Here is a 17,928-nt window from a genome sequence, read left to right as displayed (position 1 = left end):
TTCCGTAATTGTTTCTGTCTGCTGTATAATTAATTTTATTGGCTGTAAACCAATTAAGGTGGTGGGATATAATTGGTTAAATAATCATGTTACAATATGTTAAGATTGGTTAGTTAAATTTCAGTAAAATGATTGGTTAAGGTACAGCTAAGCAGAACTCAAGTTTTACTATATAGTCTGCAGTCAATAAGGAAGTAAAGGGGGGAATGGGAACAAGGACTGGAGGATTTGGGATCATGTTTTGCTAAGGGGGGAATGGGAACAGGAACAGGAACGGGGACACAGGCAAGGCTCTGTGGTGTCAGAGCTGGGAAGGGGGACACTAAGGAAAGAAACTGGAATCATGCTTGCTGAAAGTTCTCCCCAATAAACATCGAATTGTTTGCACCTTTGGACTTCGGGTATTGTTGCTCTCTGTTCATGCGAGAAGGACCAGGGAAGTGAGAGGGTGAAGGAATAAGCCCCCTAACATTCAGGATGACCTGGCGTGCAAATACAGCTCTCAGTTACTAGTAACAGAGTGCGCCAACTTCTCTGGCTGACGCAGAACTTCTAGACATTTGGAAAAGTAGCCATTTGGAGTAGACATGTCTGCCGAAGTCAAAACTGCCCACAGCTATCTCCTGCCATGGTAGATCGGGAATCTCATGAGATTATAATGATTCTTTTTGGTTACTTGGCCTAGGGACTCCAATTCCTACAGGTTGTGTAGGTTCTCTTTATGCTCATTAACATTACAACCTCTATCCTGTGGTTAAGTTACATGTGAGAAACAGATATGCCTTTACAGCATTTTTGTGATTTAAAATTAATCTTCTGGATAATTTTTCACAATATTACCTCTTTTCCCATAATTGTAGGGCATCGGGTTATTCTTCGCTCACTTACTTATGTCAGCATTTCTTATCTCCAAGGTCTAAAATAGCTAAGCTAAAATCTTGCAGGCCTCAGCCTACAGGTATTGTGTTTCAGTCTTTCTTACTTAGTGATCTAATACACGATTCCCTCTAAATACTGATCAATCTTATACTTCTATAATCCTACAAATTAATTCTATTTAACATACAATGATTCTATATCTCATGATGTTAATTAATTATAACATCATACAGTAACTGGATAATAAACTCAAATTATTGGCTACAAATCATATCCACACCAATGAGTTCCTATCTAAACCCGAAGGGCAGGTCTACACTACAAATGTGCATTGTAGCACGTCTGGCAAAGACATTGCATGCTGACAGGAAAGAGCTCTCCTGTCAGGTTCATAACTCCACCTCCGTGCGAGGCAGTATCTGTGTCAGTGGGAGAAGCTCTGTGTGTAGCACAGACCTGGCCTAACAGGAAAGAGTTGTAGTGAGATCTGTCAATTCAAAGTATCTCTCAGGACAGCCCGAGGAGGCAGCCCCTGGGGGTCTCTGGTTCAGTTTGGGGTCTCTGGCCCCTTAGAGTTCAAACAGATGCAGTTTCTTACTGCCAGGGATTTTTATTCACTTCTGCCAAGATAAAGGGAGGCAATCACACGCAGGGCTCCTCTTAATGGGGGACGGGGAGCAATCAACGTAGTCATTTGTCCTCTGCTGTTCCACAAGGGTTGTCTGGGGTCTAGGGCCCGTCTCCTGTTGGACAGGAGATGGCACCTCCTGTGGCAAACTAGCATTTCACACTGGTTTGCTCTTGCCTGTGGGGCTTTACTGTTTCAGAGCAAACACTTAAATCTTACCCAATAGCCTGGGTTACAGACATCACAAGTGAGATGAAGGCAGGCTGCAATTTACAAGCGTTTTGTAGAGTCTAAACCAAAGGTGGGCAAACTTTTTGGCCCAAGGGCCATATCTGGGAATAGAAATTGTATGACGGGCCATGAATGCTCACAAAATTGGGGTTGGGCTGTGGGAGGGGGTGAGGGCTCTGGTTGGGGGTGCAGGCTCTGGAGTGGGGCTGGGGATGAGGAATTTGGGCTGTAGGATGGTGCTCCCAGCTGGGACTGAGGGGTTCGGAGGGCAGGAGGGGGATCAGGGCTAGGGCAGGGGGTGGGGTGTGGGAAGGGGTGCAGGCTCTGGCTGGGGGGTGCAGACTCTGGGGTGGGGCTAGGGATGAGGGGTTTGGGGTGCAGCAGGGTGCTCCGGGCTGGGATTGAGGGGTTCGGAGGGCGGGAGCGGGATCAGGACTGGGGAAGGGGTGTGGGGCATGGGGAGGGGCTCAGGATCTGGGCAGCACTTACCTCAAGCGGCTCCTGGAAGCAATGGCCATGTCCCCCCTCTGGCTCCTACGCAGAGCTGTGGCCAGGCGGCTCTGCGTGCTGCCCCATCCACAGGCACCGCCCCTGCAGCTCCCATTATCCTCAGTTCCTGGCGAATGGGAGCTGCGGGAGTGGCACTTGGGGCGAGTGGCAGCATGCAGAGTGGAGTCCTCCAGCTGCCCCTACACATAGGAGCTGGAGCAGGGTCGTGCCACAGCTTCCGGGAGCCACATGGAGCAGCCCCCAACCCTGCTCCCCAGCTGGAGTGCCTGAGCAGGGCAAGCCCCAGACCCCACTCCCCAGCAGGAGCTCGAGGGCCGGTTTAAAATGGCTGGGGGGGCCGGATCCGGCCCGCAGGCCATAGTTTGCCCACCCCTGATCTAAACACTATATAGTTTCTCATAAGACTAATATCTATTTTGAGCAAAACTACCATACAGGTAACATAAGAACATCCATACTGGGTCAGACTAAAGGTCCATCTAACCCAGTATCCTGTCTTCCGACAGTGGCCAATGCCAGGTGCCCCAGAGGGAATGAATAGAACAGGTAATCATCAAGTTAGTGATCCATCCCCTGTCATCCATTCCCAGCTTCCGGCAGTGCTCTGGTCTCCAACTATGAGTTTGTCAGTTCTGAGCTAATGCCTGCAGCCTGGTAAGAGTTGGCATCTGGTCTGCCAGCATCACAGCAACCACTCACACAACAACACAACAACCCAAACACGCATAGCCCCTCACTGCAGCACACACCTTCATTCGCCACCTGTACAGACCCAGACAACTCACGCCACACACAAACCAACACAACACAACCAGCACCCCTCGTTTGCCACCCGCCCAGATCCGCACAACTCTCCCAGCACAACACAACCCGCACAGAAATCAACACAACCACCCACATAAGAACACAACCAAAGCCCCAAACACATGTAGCTTCTGACTGCAGCACCCCCCCTCCCATTTGCCACCCACACAGACCCACACAACACAATCCACACACTCAATCACACTTACCATAAACCAGAACCTCAAGCAGTAAAGTGCCGGTTATTGCTACTTTTTAAATGGTTTTGATTTTTTTTTAAAGTAAAATTAAAGGGAATTTCAAAACACTGAGTCTTTTCAACCCCAACATAGCAAAATTTTCTGATTTTTTCCTAAATTTTTATTTAGAGGTTTTTCAGTCAAAAAAATAATTGAAACTGTGAATATTTTCCAAACAGGATCATCACTTTCCAACATTCCTTTCATTGTAAAGTGCTTGAAATAATAAATAACACAACACAATACTCAAACATGGTTAATAATGGTCAAAAGCAAAATGACTTTGTTGAAATGAAACATTTAAATGGCCCAACCCCCAATTCCCCCCCACCCATTTTTCAATTTGTCCCAGACATGCTGCTCCCCAACAACTCCTTTGCCCACCCTCACCCCACCCCCAAGCTCTGATTGCCTTCAGCCTTCTCTCCCTGGGTCCCAGGCCGCCCCACTCAGGGGGCTGGCTGTCTAGGGCTGGAGGCCATGGGCCAGGCTGGTGCAGTGTATCCATCATATCTGGTCTCCTGAGCCCCATCTCTAGGGGCAGGCATGTTCGCTGGGTGGTGGCGGGGCTAGGGAAGCGTATGGCCTGGGTGTTGGGCACCCTCAGACGGACGGTTGGGCGGTGGAGCAGGTCTGGGGATCTGCAAGCCCTGTGCAGTTCCTGGGGGCAAGGGTGGTTGAGTCCCTGAGGGCCAGAGAGCAGGGCTGGGACAAGCAAGGCCGGTACAAGGGAGTCTCGTGCCCTAGGCAAAACTTCCACCTTGTGCCCCTCCCCAGCCTTGCGGCAGCTGCCTGCCCCCCCTCTGCCCTGAGGTGCCCCCCCATGGCAGCTCCCCCCGCCCAGAGCTGAGCAGCAGCTCCCCACCACAGCTCACCTCTGCTACGCTCCCTCCCCGAGCACGCTGCCCCCGCTCTAATTCACCTCCCCTCCCAGGCTTGCAGCGCCAAACAGCTGATTGGTGCCGCAAGCCTGGGAGGCGGGAGAAGTGGAGCGGCCGCTGCGCTGGGAGAGGGAGTCTGAGCCATACGTGCTGCCGGCAGCACAGCCCAAGAACGCTGTAAAAAAAATGGGGGGCACCGCTTTTTGGCACCCCCAAATCTTGGCGCCCTAGTTTGCCTTAATGGTAGCACCGGCCCTGGGGACAGGGAGCAGGAGGGGACTGATGAGATGAGCTCAAAGGTTTCCCTGGGGCATCACCCTGAGCCCTGATGGGGCAGCAAGGGATGGTGGCGCTGGGAGGGGGCAAGGAAATCCAACTGGCATAGCTTCCTGTTGGAGGGAAACAGCAGCTGCGTGCCAATGTGGCAACCCCCTCCCCCGAGCCGGCTGGGCCATCTCCTGGAGCCCCCCCTTGCTCCCGTGCCAGGCCATGGTGGGAGCTGCCCACACGGATCTAGAACATGGCCATGCAGGCAGCTTAAGATCCAGGCCCTGGCGTGCTAGGTGCTCCGGCGGGTGGTGCCCCGAATAGCTCACAGCACTGGCTGACGGAGAGGGAGGTTCTCAGAGCCCCTGGATGCTCAATGTCCTGGTGCCGGAGCCGCAGGTCCAGCTGGGCTGGGCTCAGCACAGGACCCAGCAGCATGCTCCTTTGTGCCCTATGCCCACCTATGCTGCCCCCATGCCGGGAGTGGGGTGCAGGGCTGTGGAGAAGGCCCTGCCTGTATAACCTGCTGCCCCATCCCTGACCAGGAGCAGATGAGGCTTGAAATCGCTGGGCTCAGCAAGGGGGAGATTTGAGGGGCTTTAACTTAAGCCAGCGGCTCAACGGCTGCTTGCAGTGCTGAGCACAGCAAGTCAGCTCCAAGCTGGGCTGCGGTGGGAGGTGGGGTGGGTCCACACCTGATCCTTGGCCACCTGTCCTTGCCACAGATTGGGCGGCCGGGAGCACCTGACGGCCATAGCCTGCAAAATCCTCCCCAACTAAGCGTGTGGCTGGCACCGGGGCCAGAGCGGGGGCAAAGTCAGCGCCTGGGGAGCCCAAGGCAGTGGGGAACGGTGCTGCTTAGCGCTCCTGGTGGGCGAAGAAGGAGACTGGCCGAGGGTGCCGGACACTCGGGGGCTGGTCTAGGGTTCCCCCCATCGCTGAGCGCAAAGGAGCAGCTCAGCGGGTGCACCACCAGCCGGACCATGGGTGCTGGTGCCAGCGCAGAGGAGAAACACTCCCGTGAGCTGGAGAAGAAGCTCAAGGAAGATGCGGAGAAGGACGCCAGAACGGTCAAGCTGCTGCTTTTGGGTATGTGTTGGGCTATAGAGCCAGTCCCCTCATCCTGAGCCAGCCCCCCCCCCCCTCCAGACCAGTCCCCCCAATCCTGAGCCAGCCCTCCATCCTAACCAGCCCCTCCAGATTCTGAGCCAGGCACCCCAGATCCTGAGCCAGCCCTCCATCCTGACCAACCCCCCCAGCTCCTGACCAGCAAGCCTGTGGTACTGGACCTTCCCAGAGGGCTCTGCCCCAATGCTGGCAGGAAGGGCAGCTCCCGTGGCATGGTGCTGGGGGATCCAGCCCAGGATGGTGCCAGGCAGGCAGGGGGGGTGGCACTGGACTTCAGTTCAGACTCCCTCGGCATTAAACACACAAGCACAGACACCCAGCTCCCCGCCCCTGAGCGCCCCCAACACGCCGGGCCGGGTGCTCTGCCCTCCTGGGGGCTGGGGCTGGGGGAACTGTGTGTGACCAACTGACCTGAACCCACCTGGCTCCCTGACACTGACAGAGACGGGGCTGGTGCCTTAGAGACAATGCGCTGGGCCCAGCCAAGGTAAATCTACAGCGGCTCCTCCACCCGCCATCGGGACAGACCCCCAGCTGTTGGGACTCAGCTTTGCTCTTTGACTGCTGTGGCCCTCGCCTCGCTGATTTCATGGTGCTGCGCCAGGGGAGGGGCTGGCCCACTGTCGCTGGCTTTACACCCTGCTGTTCCAGCCCTCTGGGGGTGCAATCCAGCGGGGGGAGCCTGGAGGTGAGGTGGGGCATCATTTAACCTCTGTGCCTTGGTTTAACCTGCTATGTGGCTGACACACTTTGAGCTCTTAGGTGGAGAGTGACTTCCAAGCATCCTCTGCAATCACAGCATTTCAGACGCTCCTCTGTCTGGCTAGGCTGCATCTCTCTCTGGCCACCAGCATCTCAGTCCTCCAACAGTGGCCGTCCAAGATTGCCGTGGGCTTTAGGCTCACGCTGTCCCAGAGGTTCGCAGGGTGTCCCAGGCAAGGCACAGGAGCCTGCACGTGTACAATGGGCTGGGTGGTACCTTTCCCTCCACCCAATTGCTGTGGCTGCCCCATCTCAGGCCAGGTGGACAAGGAGAAGGTCCAGTCACCCGATAATAGCTGCTGTTCCCACACGGCAAGGTTGGGGCAGAGCCTACGCCTGCCTTCGCGCCAACTCCCTGCTCACAGACTGCTGTGGCATCAGTGCCCCCTTCCCCTGTGGCTAGCATCTGCACGGGCTCCTCCACCTGGGCCCAAGTGGCTCTGTCCAGGCTTGGGTGCCTAAGCTGAGCCATGGCGCAGATCTCATTAGCCAGAGCCCTGTGTCTGCAGAGAAGCAGATTAGGGCTGTACCCGCCCCGCCCCCAGTTCTCAACTCTCCGGCTCGCTTTGCAGCCATGCACTGAGTGCAGCCAGGGGACTGTGAGCCAGGGCAGCTGCATGAGGCAGCCACGATCTCACCCAACACACCAGCGCTTGAACTGGGGCCCTCTGGCACTAAAAGCAGGCTCTGGGGCTGTACCAGCCTCCGTGGTTCGAGCACAGAGGGGGGCCTGTGACACATGCAGCCCAGTGGGCTCCAAGTCCCACCCCAGGGCCCTACTAGTCCATCCAATGGGTTGGTCCATCCAACCAGTGCCAGCAAGGGATTTGCAGCAGAACTGGATGGGCACAGAGGATGTCAGGCCACGTGATGCCCATTCCACCCAGGGTGGCTCTCCATCTCCCTTGCCCCCTCCGTTCCCCCTCCATTGGAGCTGATTAGCAGTGGGCTCCCTGTCACACCCACCCAGCACCCCACGGCACTGCGACCCAGGTGGCTGTGTCGGGCTCCACACCGGGCATGTTCCCTGCCATGACTTTCCTTTCTGTCCCCCAGGAGCTGGCGAATCGGGGAAGAGCACGATTGTAAAACAAATGAAGTAAGTGGGTTCACACTTCACTGATGCCTGCCCCGCTCCCCACAGCACCCCCTGCTGGGAGAGGCAGGGGCTGGAGTAGCCAGGACCACCCCTTCACAGCCAGCACTCCTGCCCCACTCCCCACAGCGACCCCTGCTGGGAGAGGCTGGGGCTGGCGTAGCTAGAAGCTCCCCTACAGCCAGCGCCCCCTGCCCTGCTCCCCATAGCACCCCCTGCTGGGTGAGGCTGGGGCTGGAGTAGTAGGGCGCTCCCCCCAAAGCCAGCACTCCTGCCCCACCCTGGATGCCTGGTTCTTTGAGACAGGATCTCCAGCAGCAGCCTTTACTGACAGTGGCATGCTGCCCTCCACCGATTTCTGCCTTTCCAGGTGATGCCCAGCTACAATACTCTAGGGTGCAACCTCTGGAGGCTCCCCACTACACCTCCTCACCCCCAGGGAATTCTGCCAACACACCGCAGTGCGCTGAGACTGCCCCTCAGGCAGCACAGCTGCCATACTGTCAGGCTAGCATTGGGAAAATTCACTGGAGGGGAGCAAGCCATTGGCAACACCTCTAGCCCATTGGGTGCCCTCTGCGCTTGGCTGGGCATTGCCAGGGAGTGCCCAGCCACGGAGCCCACGGCCTCCCCCAGGCTCACCATCTGCTCCTGTCTCCACCAGGATCATCCACCAGGATGGATACTCCCTGGAAGAGTGCCTGGAGTTCATCTCCATCATCTACAGCAACACCCTGCAGTCCATGCTGGCCATCGTGCGGGCCATGGGCACGCTGAGCATCCAGTACGGGGACTCGGCCCGGCAGGTGAGCGGCTGGGCACAGGAGGGGGATGGATGGGGTTCTGCACCCCTCTCGGCCACATATAGCAGTTGATGAGCCCGCTACGGCCCTGGACAGCAGAGCTGCGTAGTTTAGCTCATGCATTTAGATCCAGCTGGTCCAGGTTCGATTCCTGCTGCCAACAGGGTGCCTCCCGGTGAGCCCTGGGCCAAGCTGAAGCAGCTGACCCCGTTACGCCCTGTCTCCCCAGGACGATGCCCGTAAGCTGCTGCACTTGGCTGACACCATCGAAGAAGGCACCATGCCCAAGGAGATGTCTGACATTATTGCCCGCCTCTGGAAGGATGCAGGCATCCAGGCCTGCTTCGAGCGAGCCTCGGAATACCAGCTGAATGACTCGGCCGGCTAGTATGAACCTTCCTGTGTAACCTCCTAGGGCAGATGCCACCCAGGCAGTGCCAGGCTCAGGTGCCCCCGCAGACCTCATCACAGAGGCATTAGCAAGGGAGTGGAGATGGTCTAGGAACTCCCCTGGCTTTGCACTGACCTGGAGGCTGTGAGGAGTTTGGGGAATGTCAGAACAAGTGGTTTTCATCTTCCCCAGTATGTGAGGGAGAGGGAGGGCGGATTCTCCCCAGCTCACCCCAGTGCCTAGTCCCATTCCTCTGGCACAGGCAGCAGGGCGGCCCTCTGCTGAGCCCCACCCAGGCACTGGCACAGGGAAGCGGGCACGGGGCCAAGAGGGTATAAGCTGAGGAGGCATAGCACTACTGGGACTCGGAGCCGCCCCAGATGACAGTGCAGGGCCGGGGAGTAGCGGGCCACAGCCCCTCTCCTGGAGAAGCAGAGAGGGGGTGGGAAGCGGGTTGCAGTTGGGGTGCCCGTGGGGAGGTCTGTAGCTATAGAGTGCCAGCCCTTCGCTATGTCCATACAGCGCCTGATCTCAGCACCACTGCAATACAAAGAAGTAACAGCAGCAGCAGCTGTCTCTAGGCACCGGTCACCCTAGAATCTAGAAGCACGTGGGGTGGGTGGGGTCCAGCCAGCTCCCAGGGCCCCTCATGCTGGGCACTGCCCAGACACCCAGTGAGAGCCAGGCCCTGCCCCAGGGAGCCCGCAGCCTGAGGGCAAATGGGCGTCTGAGCTGGAAGCTAGTCCTCTCGTGGTGCTCACTAGAGCTTTGCCCAGGGCCGGCTCCAGGCACCAGCCTACCAAGCATGTGCTTGGGGTGACAACTGGAGGGTGGCGGCGCTCCGGCCGGTCGGGGAGAGTGGGGCCGCGGCCGGGCTTGCCGCCCTCCCCCCGGTGCTCCGGCCGCCAGGGAGAGCGGGACCGCCCTCCCCGCGGCGTTCCAGCTGGTCGGGGAGAGTGGGGCCCCAGGCCGGGCTCGCCGCCTTCCCCCAGCGCTCCGGGAGGGGGTGGCGGGAAGCTTTTTTGCCTGGGGTGGCAAAAAAGCCAGAGCCGCCCCTGGCTTTGCCAGCTTTGGTGCAGCCGCTGCCCCCCACTCTGAGCTGGGGTCAACGCTCCTTCAAAGCCACCGAGCGCAGCACCCAAAGATACCCCGGCCAGCAGGACACAAGAGTGAGGCAGCGACGGGGCTATATTCCTGATCCCCATGTGCCTGCTTGAGCCATCCGGCCAGAGCTACCCAGCCTTTGGTTCCAGCCACTCTGGGCCTGGGGAGCATGGGGAGCATGGAGACCATCCCATCCCATCCCGGAGGAGATGAGTGTTTCAGGCCCTTCCTTTGTGCCTCGGCAGCTACCTGAGGGACCTGGCACGCCTGGTGGCACCCGGCTACGTCCCCACAGAGCAGGACGTGCTGCGCTCCAGGGTCAAGACCACCGGCATCATCGAAACACAGTTCTCCTTCAAGGACCTCAACTTCAGGTAGGGCACAGCGCGGGAATGGGGCCCTGCTAAGCACAGTCAGCCCACGGGGAGGGGTCAACAGGGGTTCCAGCAGCCAGCTCCAGGTGTGGGTGCAGAGAGCCATCCCAAGGCTGTGCGGCACAGGAGAAGGGGGCACTGGGCTTGGGCAGGACTCTGGGGCCTGGGGGATTTGAGACACAGTCAGGGGAGACTGGGATTCGAAGGGTTAAAGCAAGAAGATTTGGGCAGTGGGATGGATGGGAGCAGGCGGGCAGAGCTGGGCACAGGACCTGGGGCTGGCTGGGCCAATGCTGCTTGTGCCCCGGGGTGGCATTGCACCGATATGCCAGAGCACGGGGGTTGGGGCCCTCTACTTTCCAGGGCTGTTTTCACATTGAGCTGATATGGTCTCCATCAGCCTCCGGCCCCAGCCCCCTCCGGGGATTGGCTGAACCCCATGCTCAGCCCTTGCCCCTGCCCTGGGAGGGGGCCGCTCCCACCCGCTGCATTTTGGAACCGTGAGCTCGCCAGGGCTTGTCCCAGTCTTCATTCATTAGTGGCTGGCGCCATCTAGTGCTCATGAACCCAGGCCAAGAGCAGTGCCAGCCCGGGCTCTCAGGACCCTGCTGTGCCAGCCAGACTGCAGTCTGTGGTCTTTCCATTGTGAGCAGAGCAGGGGGTTTAAACACCCCCACAGTGAGAACCTCCAATTAGCTCCTGTTCCCCCATCCCAGGAGCTCACCCACTTGTTCTGTGGAGGTTCCTTTCCCTGCTCCAGCCACCTCTCCCCAGTCCCAGCTGGGTGGTCCTGGCCAGCTGCGACAGGAGATGTCACGTGGACACTGCCCAGGAGCTGGGCAGCCTGGAACACATCTATCCTCAGCATGACAGTCTCAGACCATTTCCCCTTGGGTGGGCACCACAGCTGGCACTAACCAGCCCTGCCAGCGGCTGTGCCAGCCAAACCTGGACTGGGGGGCATGGACCACAGCTCCTTGGGGGTTGTCCTTCCAGGTAAGAGTGGTGAAACTCCTTGCCCAGTGCCAGACCTGCTCTGTAGCTAACCCAGCACTATTTTCCACCACATTGGTCCCCACTGTGGGGGCAGGGTCCGTGCCACTGGCCGTGCCCAGGTCTCCAACAGTCCTTTACTCAGCAGCTGTTACCCAAGCTGTGGCCAGCGCCAAGCTGCAGGTGGCCAGGCACCCCTGCAGAGATGCCCCCAGCCCAAGCCGTAGCAGAGGCAGCAGGGTCCAGAGCGAAGCTGTCCCCCTGGGAGGTCTCTCCCCACACGCTAGCAATGCGGCCCATGCCCAATGTGGAGCCTGGCTGCTCAAGGGACCCTCTCCCCGGCCCCAGGATGTTCGACGTGGGCGGCCAGCGCTCCGAGCGGAAGAAGTGGATTCACTGCTTTGAAGGGGTCACCTGTATCATCTTCATCGCTGCCCTCAGTGCCTACGACATGGTCCTGGTGGAGGACGACGAAGTGGTGAGTGGAGCCTGGCTACCGGGGGGCCGAGGCCCTTGGCTCTTAGCCAGAGGGAGCCGGTCGGGCCCAGGCGCCTGGGGCCAGGCCATGTGCAAGCAAAGCAGCAACCCAAGCACTGGAAGAACTCCAGAGGCCTCAGATCCATGCAGAACTCCTACAAGGCCAACCTATCACAGAGCACCTCCAAAAACATCCAGCCATTCAGCTCATGCCCCTGAGACTTGCTAGCCAGTCTGATCCTCTGTGCAGACACGGAGTCCGGGGAGGCAGCGTGGTGGAGCTGTGGTCACAGCGCCAGGTGGGGACTTTAGCAAACCTGTGTTTTGGTCCCTGCCCTGCCTGTGGCCTCGGGTAGACACTTGGTAAAGTGCCCATGAGAGCCAACACTGGCAGGCACTCAGTACCGTTCCGCTAGGGTCCTGACAGCAAGTGTGAAAATTGGGACGGGGGTAGGGGGTAATAGATGCCTATATAAGAAAAAGCCCCCAAAATCGGGACTGTCCAGCTGGTCACCCTACATTCTGCTGATGGCTGAGACTGTGGGGTGGAACATCCTGCTGTGGGGGTGGAGGTTTAACATGGGATTTAACGCTGCTGATACAGCTAGAAATAATCTACCTGGAGTGACAGCAGTCGCCTCCCTGGGCTCACTCCAAACGCCAATAACTGGTGAGTAAGCAGAGACGACAGCCCGTTGGGAGGCAGCGTGGCCTGGGGGCGAGGGGAGCACGACTCAAGGTGGGGGCTCTGTGCCTGGCTCTGCCACTGGCCTACTGGGTGACCCTATCCACATCACTGCACTGTTCTGTGCCTCGGTTTCCCCAGCTGTAAAATGGGGATGATGCTCCTAGGCTCTGTAAAGCATGCTGAGATATCTGGATAGAAATCTCTCTCTGTTATTAACAGGAGCTAGTGGGGCTCAGACCCACCAGGCAGCAGGGGCTGGGGATCGCAGGGGAGCAGCAGAGCACACACTCGAAGGCTACAAGGGTTACTGAGCTAGACAGGGTAGGAGACCCTGCAATCTGTCCTTCAGCAGCCCAAGCCCAGCCAGCCTCCCATTCACACCCCAGACACTCCAGGAGACGAGGCAGGAAATTGATGCTTGAGATGCAACTAAAAGCCCCGTTTGGCCCCTTGCTCCTCCCCAGAACCGGATGCATGAGAGCCTGCATCTCTTCAACAGCATCTGCAACCACCGCTACTTCGCCATCACCTCCATTGTCCTCTTCCTCAACAAGAAGGACGTCTTCCTGGAGAAGATCAGGAAGGCTCACCTCAGCATCTGCTTCCCCGATTACGACGGTAAGTGCCCAGCCTGCTGCAGGCCCTCTGCTGCGCGTCCCGTGTGGGGTGGGGGGAGAGGGTGCAGGGGAACTGGATTTCGATTCACAAATCGAAGACCCAAGAGAGCCTGGATCTAAACACCAGCAACCAACGTGTAGATTCGTTATGCACAAGGTGGCTCGGGGGGACCAGCTGCAGGGCACAGCTCAGAAGTCAAGCAGCCCGCTAAGTACCAGATCAGATACTTACACTTACACGCCCACCAGTTAGCTATATGGCAGCATGTACCTGTGCTTCCATTGCTGGCCATGAGATCTCCCCACTGCTCCATGCAAAGGATGCTGCCCCTGCAGGGTCAGCTCACCCCTCCCCTGACCCGGCAGAAGTTGGGGATTAGTTTTTATGCTGTTGACAGCTAGTATTGATGTTTATGGAGCTTTTATATTTTTAAAGATTTTTTATCAACTTACATTTTCGCAATCGTGCACAATTCGGAGTTTTCAGCAGTTTTAACTTTTCTCTCAGTTTAAATATTCACACTTGTGGGAGATTGGGGACGGGATGGGACAGACAATAATTATTTAATGCAGACGCTGAGATTCAGTTAAAGCTGTGTAAGCCATCACCGCACCATTGTCACCATCACCCGGCCAGCCATCGAAAACAGATCTGCTTAAATGGACAAATCAGGCCTGGCTTTACTGTTCAGGCGTTAGACCATTTGTCCAGTTTCAGTCCATCCCTAGTGCTAGCTGGGCCCGAGACGGCCTCACGCAGCAGCAGCAGTTTTTGACCCTTGCCAATCTGGATGTGCCGAGCCTTCCCGATGGAACGAAGTTTTCATGGGTTTAGGCATGCAGGTGAAATTGACGTTTAACGTCATTCACCAATACAAATCGAATCCTGCCAAACCTGCTCAGAACTCAGCATCTCTTCCCTGGTGCTCGACGCCAGCTGGGAGTGCGTGGAGCTGCTGAGGCAGGTTAGAGGAGTCCTCTGCTGTAGTAGGGTGTGAAAGGAGGGGGCCGAATGCGAGGGTGGGGTCTCTCCGTGTTGGTCCCTAGCGGCTAGAGCCATACAGGGATTTGGGCACCTTGATGCCACTTTAGATTCACTGCCTTTAAGGCCAGAAGGGACCATTGTGATCATCTAGTCTGACCTCCTGCACATTGCAGGAGACCCCTAACATCTGGCTGAGATACTGAGATCCTCAAATCATGGTTTAAAGACTTAACGTTACAGAGAATTCACCATTTACACTAGTATAAACCTGCAAGTGATCCATACCCCATGTTACAGAGGAAGGCGAAAATCCCCCAGGGTCTCTGCCAATCTGACACAGGGGGAAATTCCTTCCTGACCCCAGATATAGTGATCAGTAAGACCGTGAGCATGTGGGCAAGACCCAGCAGCCAGACACCCAGGAAAGAATTCTCTGTAGTAAGTCAGATCCCACCGCATCTACTGTCCCATCACTGGCTATAGGAGTTATTTGTTAATGGCTGTCGTGGATCGGCCACACGCCATTATACTTCATCAAACCATCATCATCCCTCAGCAACCTCAGCATATTGTCCCTTCAGTAATCTTTTCATGCTCAGTTTTGACATCAGTTAGGCTTTTTGCCCCCACTGCTTCCCTTGGGAGGCTGCTCCACCACTTCACTCTGATGGTTAGAAACCTTTGTCTAATTTCAAGCCTAAACTTGCTGATGGCCAGTTTATATCCATTTGTTCTTGTGTCCACATTTGCACTTAACGTAAATAACTCCTCTCCCTCCCTGGTATTTATCCCTCTGATGTATTTAGAGAGAGCAATCATATCCCTCCTCAGCCATTGTTCGGTTAGACTAAACAAGCCAAGCTCTTTGAGTCTCTTCTCATCAAACAGCTTTTCCATTCCTCGGATCATCCTAGTAGCCCTTCTCTGCTTCTGTTCCAGTTTCAATTTATCTTTCTTAAACATGGGAGACCAGAATTGCACAGTGTCCCAGATGAGGTCTCACCAGTGCCTTGTGTAACGGTACTAACATTTCCCTATCTCTACTGGAAATACCTCGCCTGATGCATCCTAGGACTGCATTAGCCTTTTCACGGACGCATCATATTGACGGCTCACAGTCATTCCATAACCAACCAATACACCCAAGTCTTTATCCTCCTTTGTCACTTCTAGCTGATACATCCCCATCTTATAGCACAAATTCAGTGCTGCTTAAGTCCAACATTTGGGTGCACTCAGCTGCTGTCACAGCTCCAGGTGCCTGAGTTTCCACCATTAAAGTCCCCGTGGTGCCTAGTGGTTTCTGTGGGTGAGCATGTGCAGAGCTGCCTCGGGCAGGGAGTGGGATGCGGCGGGGGGGGGGGGGGTAGTGGTTGGTGCAGGAGTAAGTGGTCAGGAACCGAAGCCAAGGGCCAGAGCTGGGTTCCCTGGGGTGAAGTGGGGAAGGGGCCCTGGCAGCTGTGGACGAATGCTTTGAGCAGCCAGCGCCTTGCTGCTGGGCTTGAGTGCAGGTCTGCTGATCGTCCGAGCAGGACCCACCATGCTCATCAGACAGCCAGGGGGTGAAGCCAGCAGCTAAGCAGGCAAGCTGCAGGTTCCCGCACCTCTATGATGTCCCTGAGCTGCCTGGAGCCCTAGCTCACACCGGGGCCCTCCCCTGAATTCTTGAACCAGATGTCGCCCAGCCTGGCTGGCCTGCGGCACCCGGGAGGGGGGGAGGGGCGGCGTGACCCTAACTTTCACCAAGGCCACTGCAGAGAAGGGGAGCTGCCCTACTGCCCAGGCTTTAGGGTGCAATGGGGCCCACTGCCCAGGGGTTGAATTATGGGAGCCTCACTAGAACTGGCCAGGTTATGCCCCTAGCTCCAGAAGAGGGCTCCCAGCTGAAAATCCTGGATGGGGTTGAGGACCAAATCCCTTTGAGGGTCTAGGGTAAGCTTCCCCCTACCACCCATAGGGTGACCAGACATCCTGATTTTATAGGGACAGTCCCAATATTCAGGGCTTTTTCTTATATAGGGACCTATTACCCCCCAACCCCATCTTTCACACTTGCTATTTGGTCACCCAACCCCCCCAGTATTTCCTACTGGTTAGCAGCTCCACCCACTGGCCAGGGAGGCCCAACGCAGGCCTATGAATGCAGGTATCTGAACGCCTTGCAGCGCTAAGTCCCCTGGGGGGCCAGCCCTGAATTCCCCAGCCTGGGGAGCCCCTTTTGGGAGAGCCCCAAAGGGAAGCATTGGGGAGGGGCAAGCAGGGAGGCTGGGGATGGGGACTCCAGGGTTTCTCTCTTGCCAAGCAACCCTGTGAGTGAAGAGCTCAGAGCCCAGTGCCTTGGGACAGCACTGCCCTGGATGGCAGCGTGGCCCCCCTCCCACAGAGCAGGGCTCACCAGGCCCCCGGCCACCCTGCTCGGAGGGGCACGTGAGCAGGCGTTTCCCAAAGGCAGGTGCTGCACAGCTTGGGAGGAGACGCTGGGGCCCAGATTCACAGAGGCTCTGATGTGCCGAACTCACTGGAGAGGGGTGAATCTGTCCAGCATGCCACATGGCAGCAACTTAGAGACCACCCCCAGACCTCTGCCGCCCACTGCATCGCCCATCACACTCCCAAGCCCCTGCCCCACCAGAACAGCCTTAATTCTGCCCTCAGTCCTGGCCCTGCCACCCATACCCCTGCCACGCAGCCAGTCAGTGCCCCTGTGCCAGCTGGCTCCCCTCAGTGCCGGGTGATGGAGCCGGATGTCCTGCCGCTGCCAACTCTCAGGGGATCTCTGCCAGTCCCATGTGGCAGGTATTTGCAGGAGCTGATCACGCTGGTGAGATTCTTTGCCCACACTAGGAGTGGCCATGGCCATCTCCCTGTGGGAGCAAAGCTACGGGCTGCCCTCAGTGAGGGGTCAGTGGCCGGGAGGCTAGTCCTAGCAGAGCACCACCGTCCACCAGTGGTTCTGGTTCCTTGCATTTACACTGGGGACAGGGGGTGCCAGCCCAAGTGGCGCCTCAACTGGGGAGGGCACAGAGATGGCAGAAAGTCCCCTTCACTTCTCCCGGGGGGCAGCTTGGCCCTGCTGTTTAAGACAACCTGGGTATTTTCTGGGGAGGGGGTGAAGAGGGGGATCTGAGACATGCATTTGGAGCAGACTGTAGAGGAGAAAAGGGAGCAAATGGAGTGAATGGGGTGATGAAGCTTTGAGGGATTCAGCAGCAGGGCCCCAGTAATGGCCTGGGGTGTCTGGCTCCTTGGGCCAGTGGCCCTCACAGCAGGTTGGGGGGGTGGGAGTGGGAGCTGCTGGCAGGCTGTAGGGTGTTTGTGCCTCCATGCAGGGCTCAGAGCCAGTTCAGCGGCTGAGCCGCCCCCTGACTCTGTCCTGGCACTGGTGCCTCCGCAGGATCAAACACGTTCGAGGACGCGGGCGCCTACATCAAGGTCCAGTTCCTGGAGCTCAACATGCGCCGGGACGTAAAGGAGATCTACTCGCACCTGACCTGTGCCACCGATACTGAGAACGTCAAGTTCGTCTTTGACGCCGTTACCGACATCATCATCAAAGAGAACCTCAAGGACTGTGGCCTCTTCTGAGCCCCCCCATCACCCCCATGACCTCCACAGCCCTGCCATCACCGGCCCCCAGTGCCACATCTGCAGTTCCCAATCTGTATCACGTCCACATCCCCCACTCCCGGTACCACAGCTGTGGCAACCCATCACCCCTTGGTATCACGGCTGCAGCTCCCCATCCAAATCCCCCCATTACCCCGTAGTACCACAGCTGCCACTCCGCGTCCCACATCCCCATCCCCTTTTATTAATAAAGGGATCTAGCCTCAGCCTCTCTGTTCATCCCCCCGTGCCGAGGGTTCTGGATCCCTGGCATGGAACAGGCCAATCCTGTGGCCAGTCTTGTGGCCTCCGCAGCCTATCTGCTCCACAGAGAGCATTGGTCCTGCGAGCACAGCTCCCTGGGGCTGGGGCAAAGCTCACAGCTGCTTTCCATGGGGTTTCCCTCTCCTAACAGGCCCCCAAACTCCCTTTTGCTGGGGATGGAGCCAATCAAAGCAGCACAAA

At 57.3% G+C, this 17,928-nt stretch overlaps 1 protein-coding gene across 1 annotated transcript; it reads left to right on the top strand.

Moving 5' to 3' along the window:
• Window positions 1-5,422: 5,422 nt before the first annotated feature.
• GNAT1 (G protein subunit alpha transducin 1) lies at window positions 5,423-17,442 on the top strand. Its single transcript, XM_034776186.1, has 8 exons — window positions 5,423-5,528; window positions 7,386-7,428; window positions 8,090-8,231; window positions 8,458-8,615; window positions 9,969-10,097; window positions 11,439-11,568; window positions 12,720-12,873; window positions 17,252-17,442. The coding sequence occupies exons 1-8, from the start codon at window positions 5,423-5,425 to the stop codon at window positions 17,440-17,442; spliced, it is 1,053 nt and encodes a 350-aa protein (XP_034632077.1).
• Window positions 17,443-17,928: the final 486 nt, after the last annotated feature.

The sequence above is a fragment of the Trachemys scripta genome, chromosome 7, assembly GCF_013100865.1.
Source record: "Trachemys scripta elegans isolate TJP31775 chromosome 7, CAS_Tse_1.0, whole genome shotgun sequence".
NCBI classification, from domain to species: Eukaryota; Metazoa; Chordata; order Testudines; family Emydidae; genus Trachemys; species Trachemys scripta.
The sequence above is the reverse complement of the archived record's forward strand: the minus strand, read 5'-3'. Positions and strand labels throughout refer to the sequence as shown.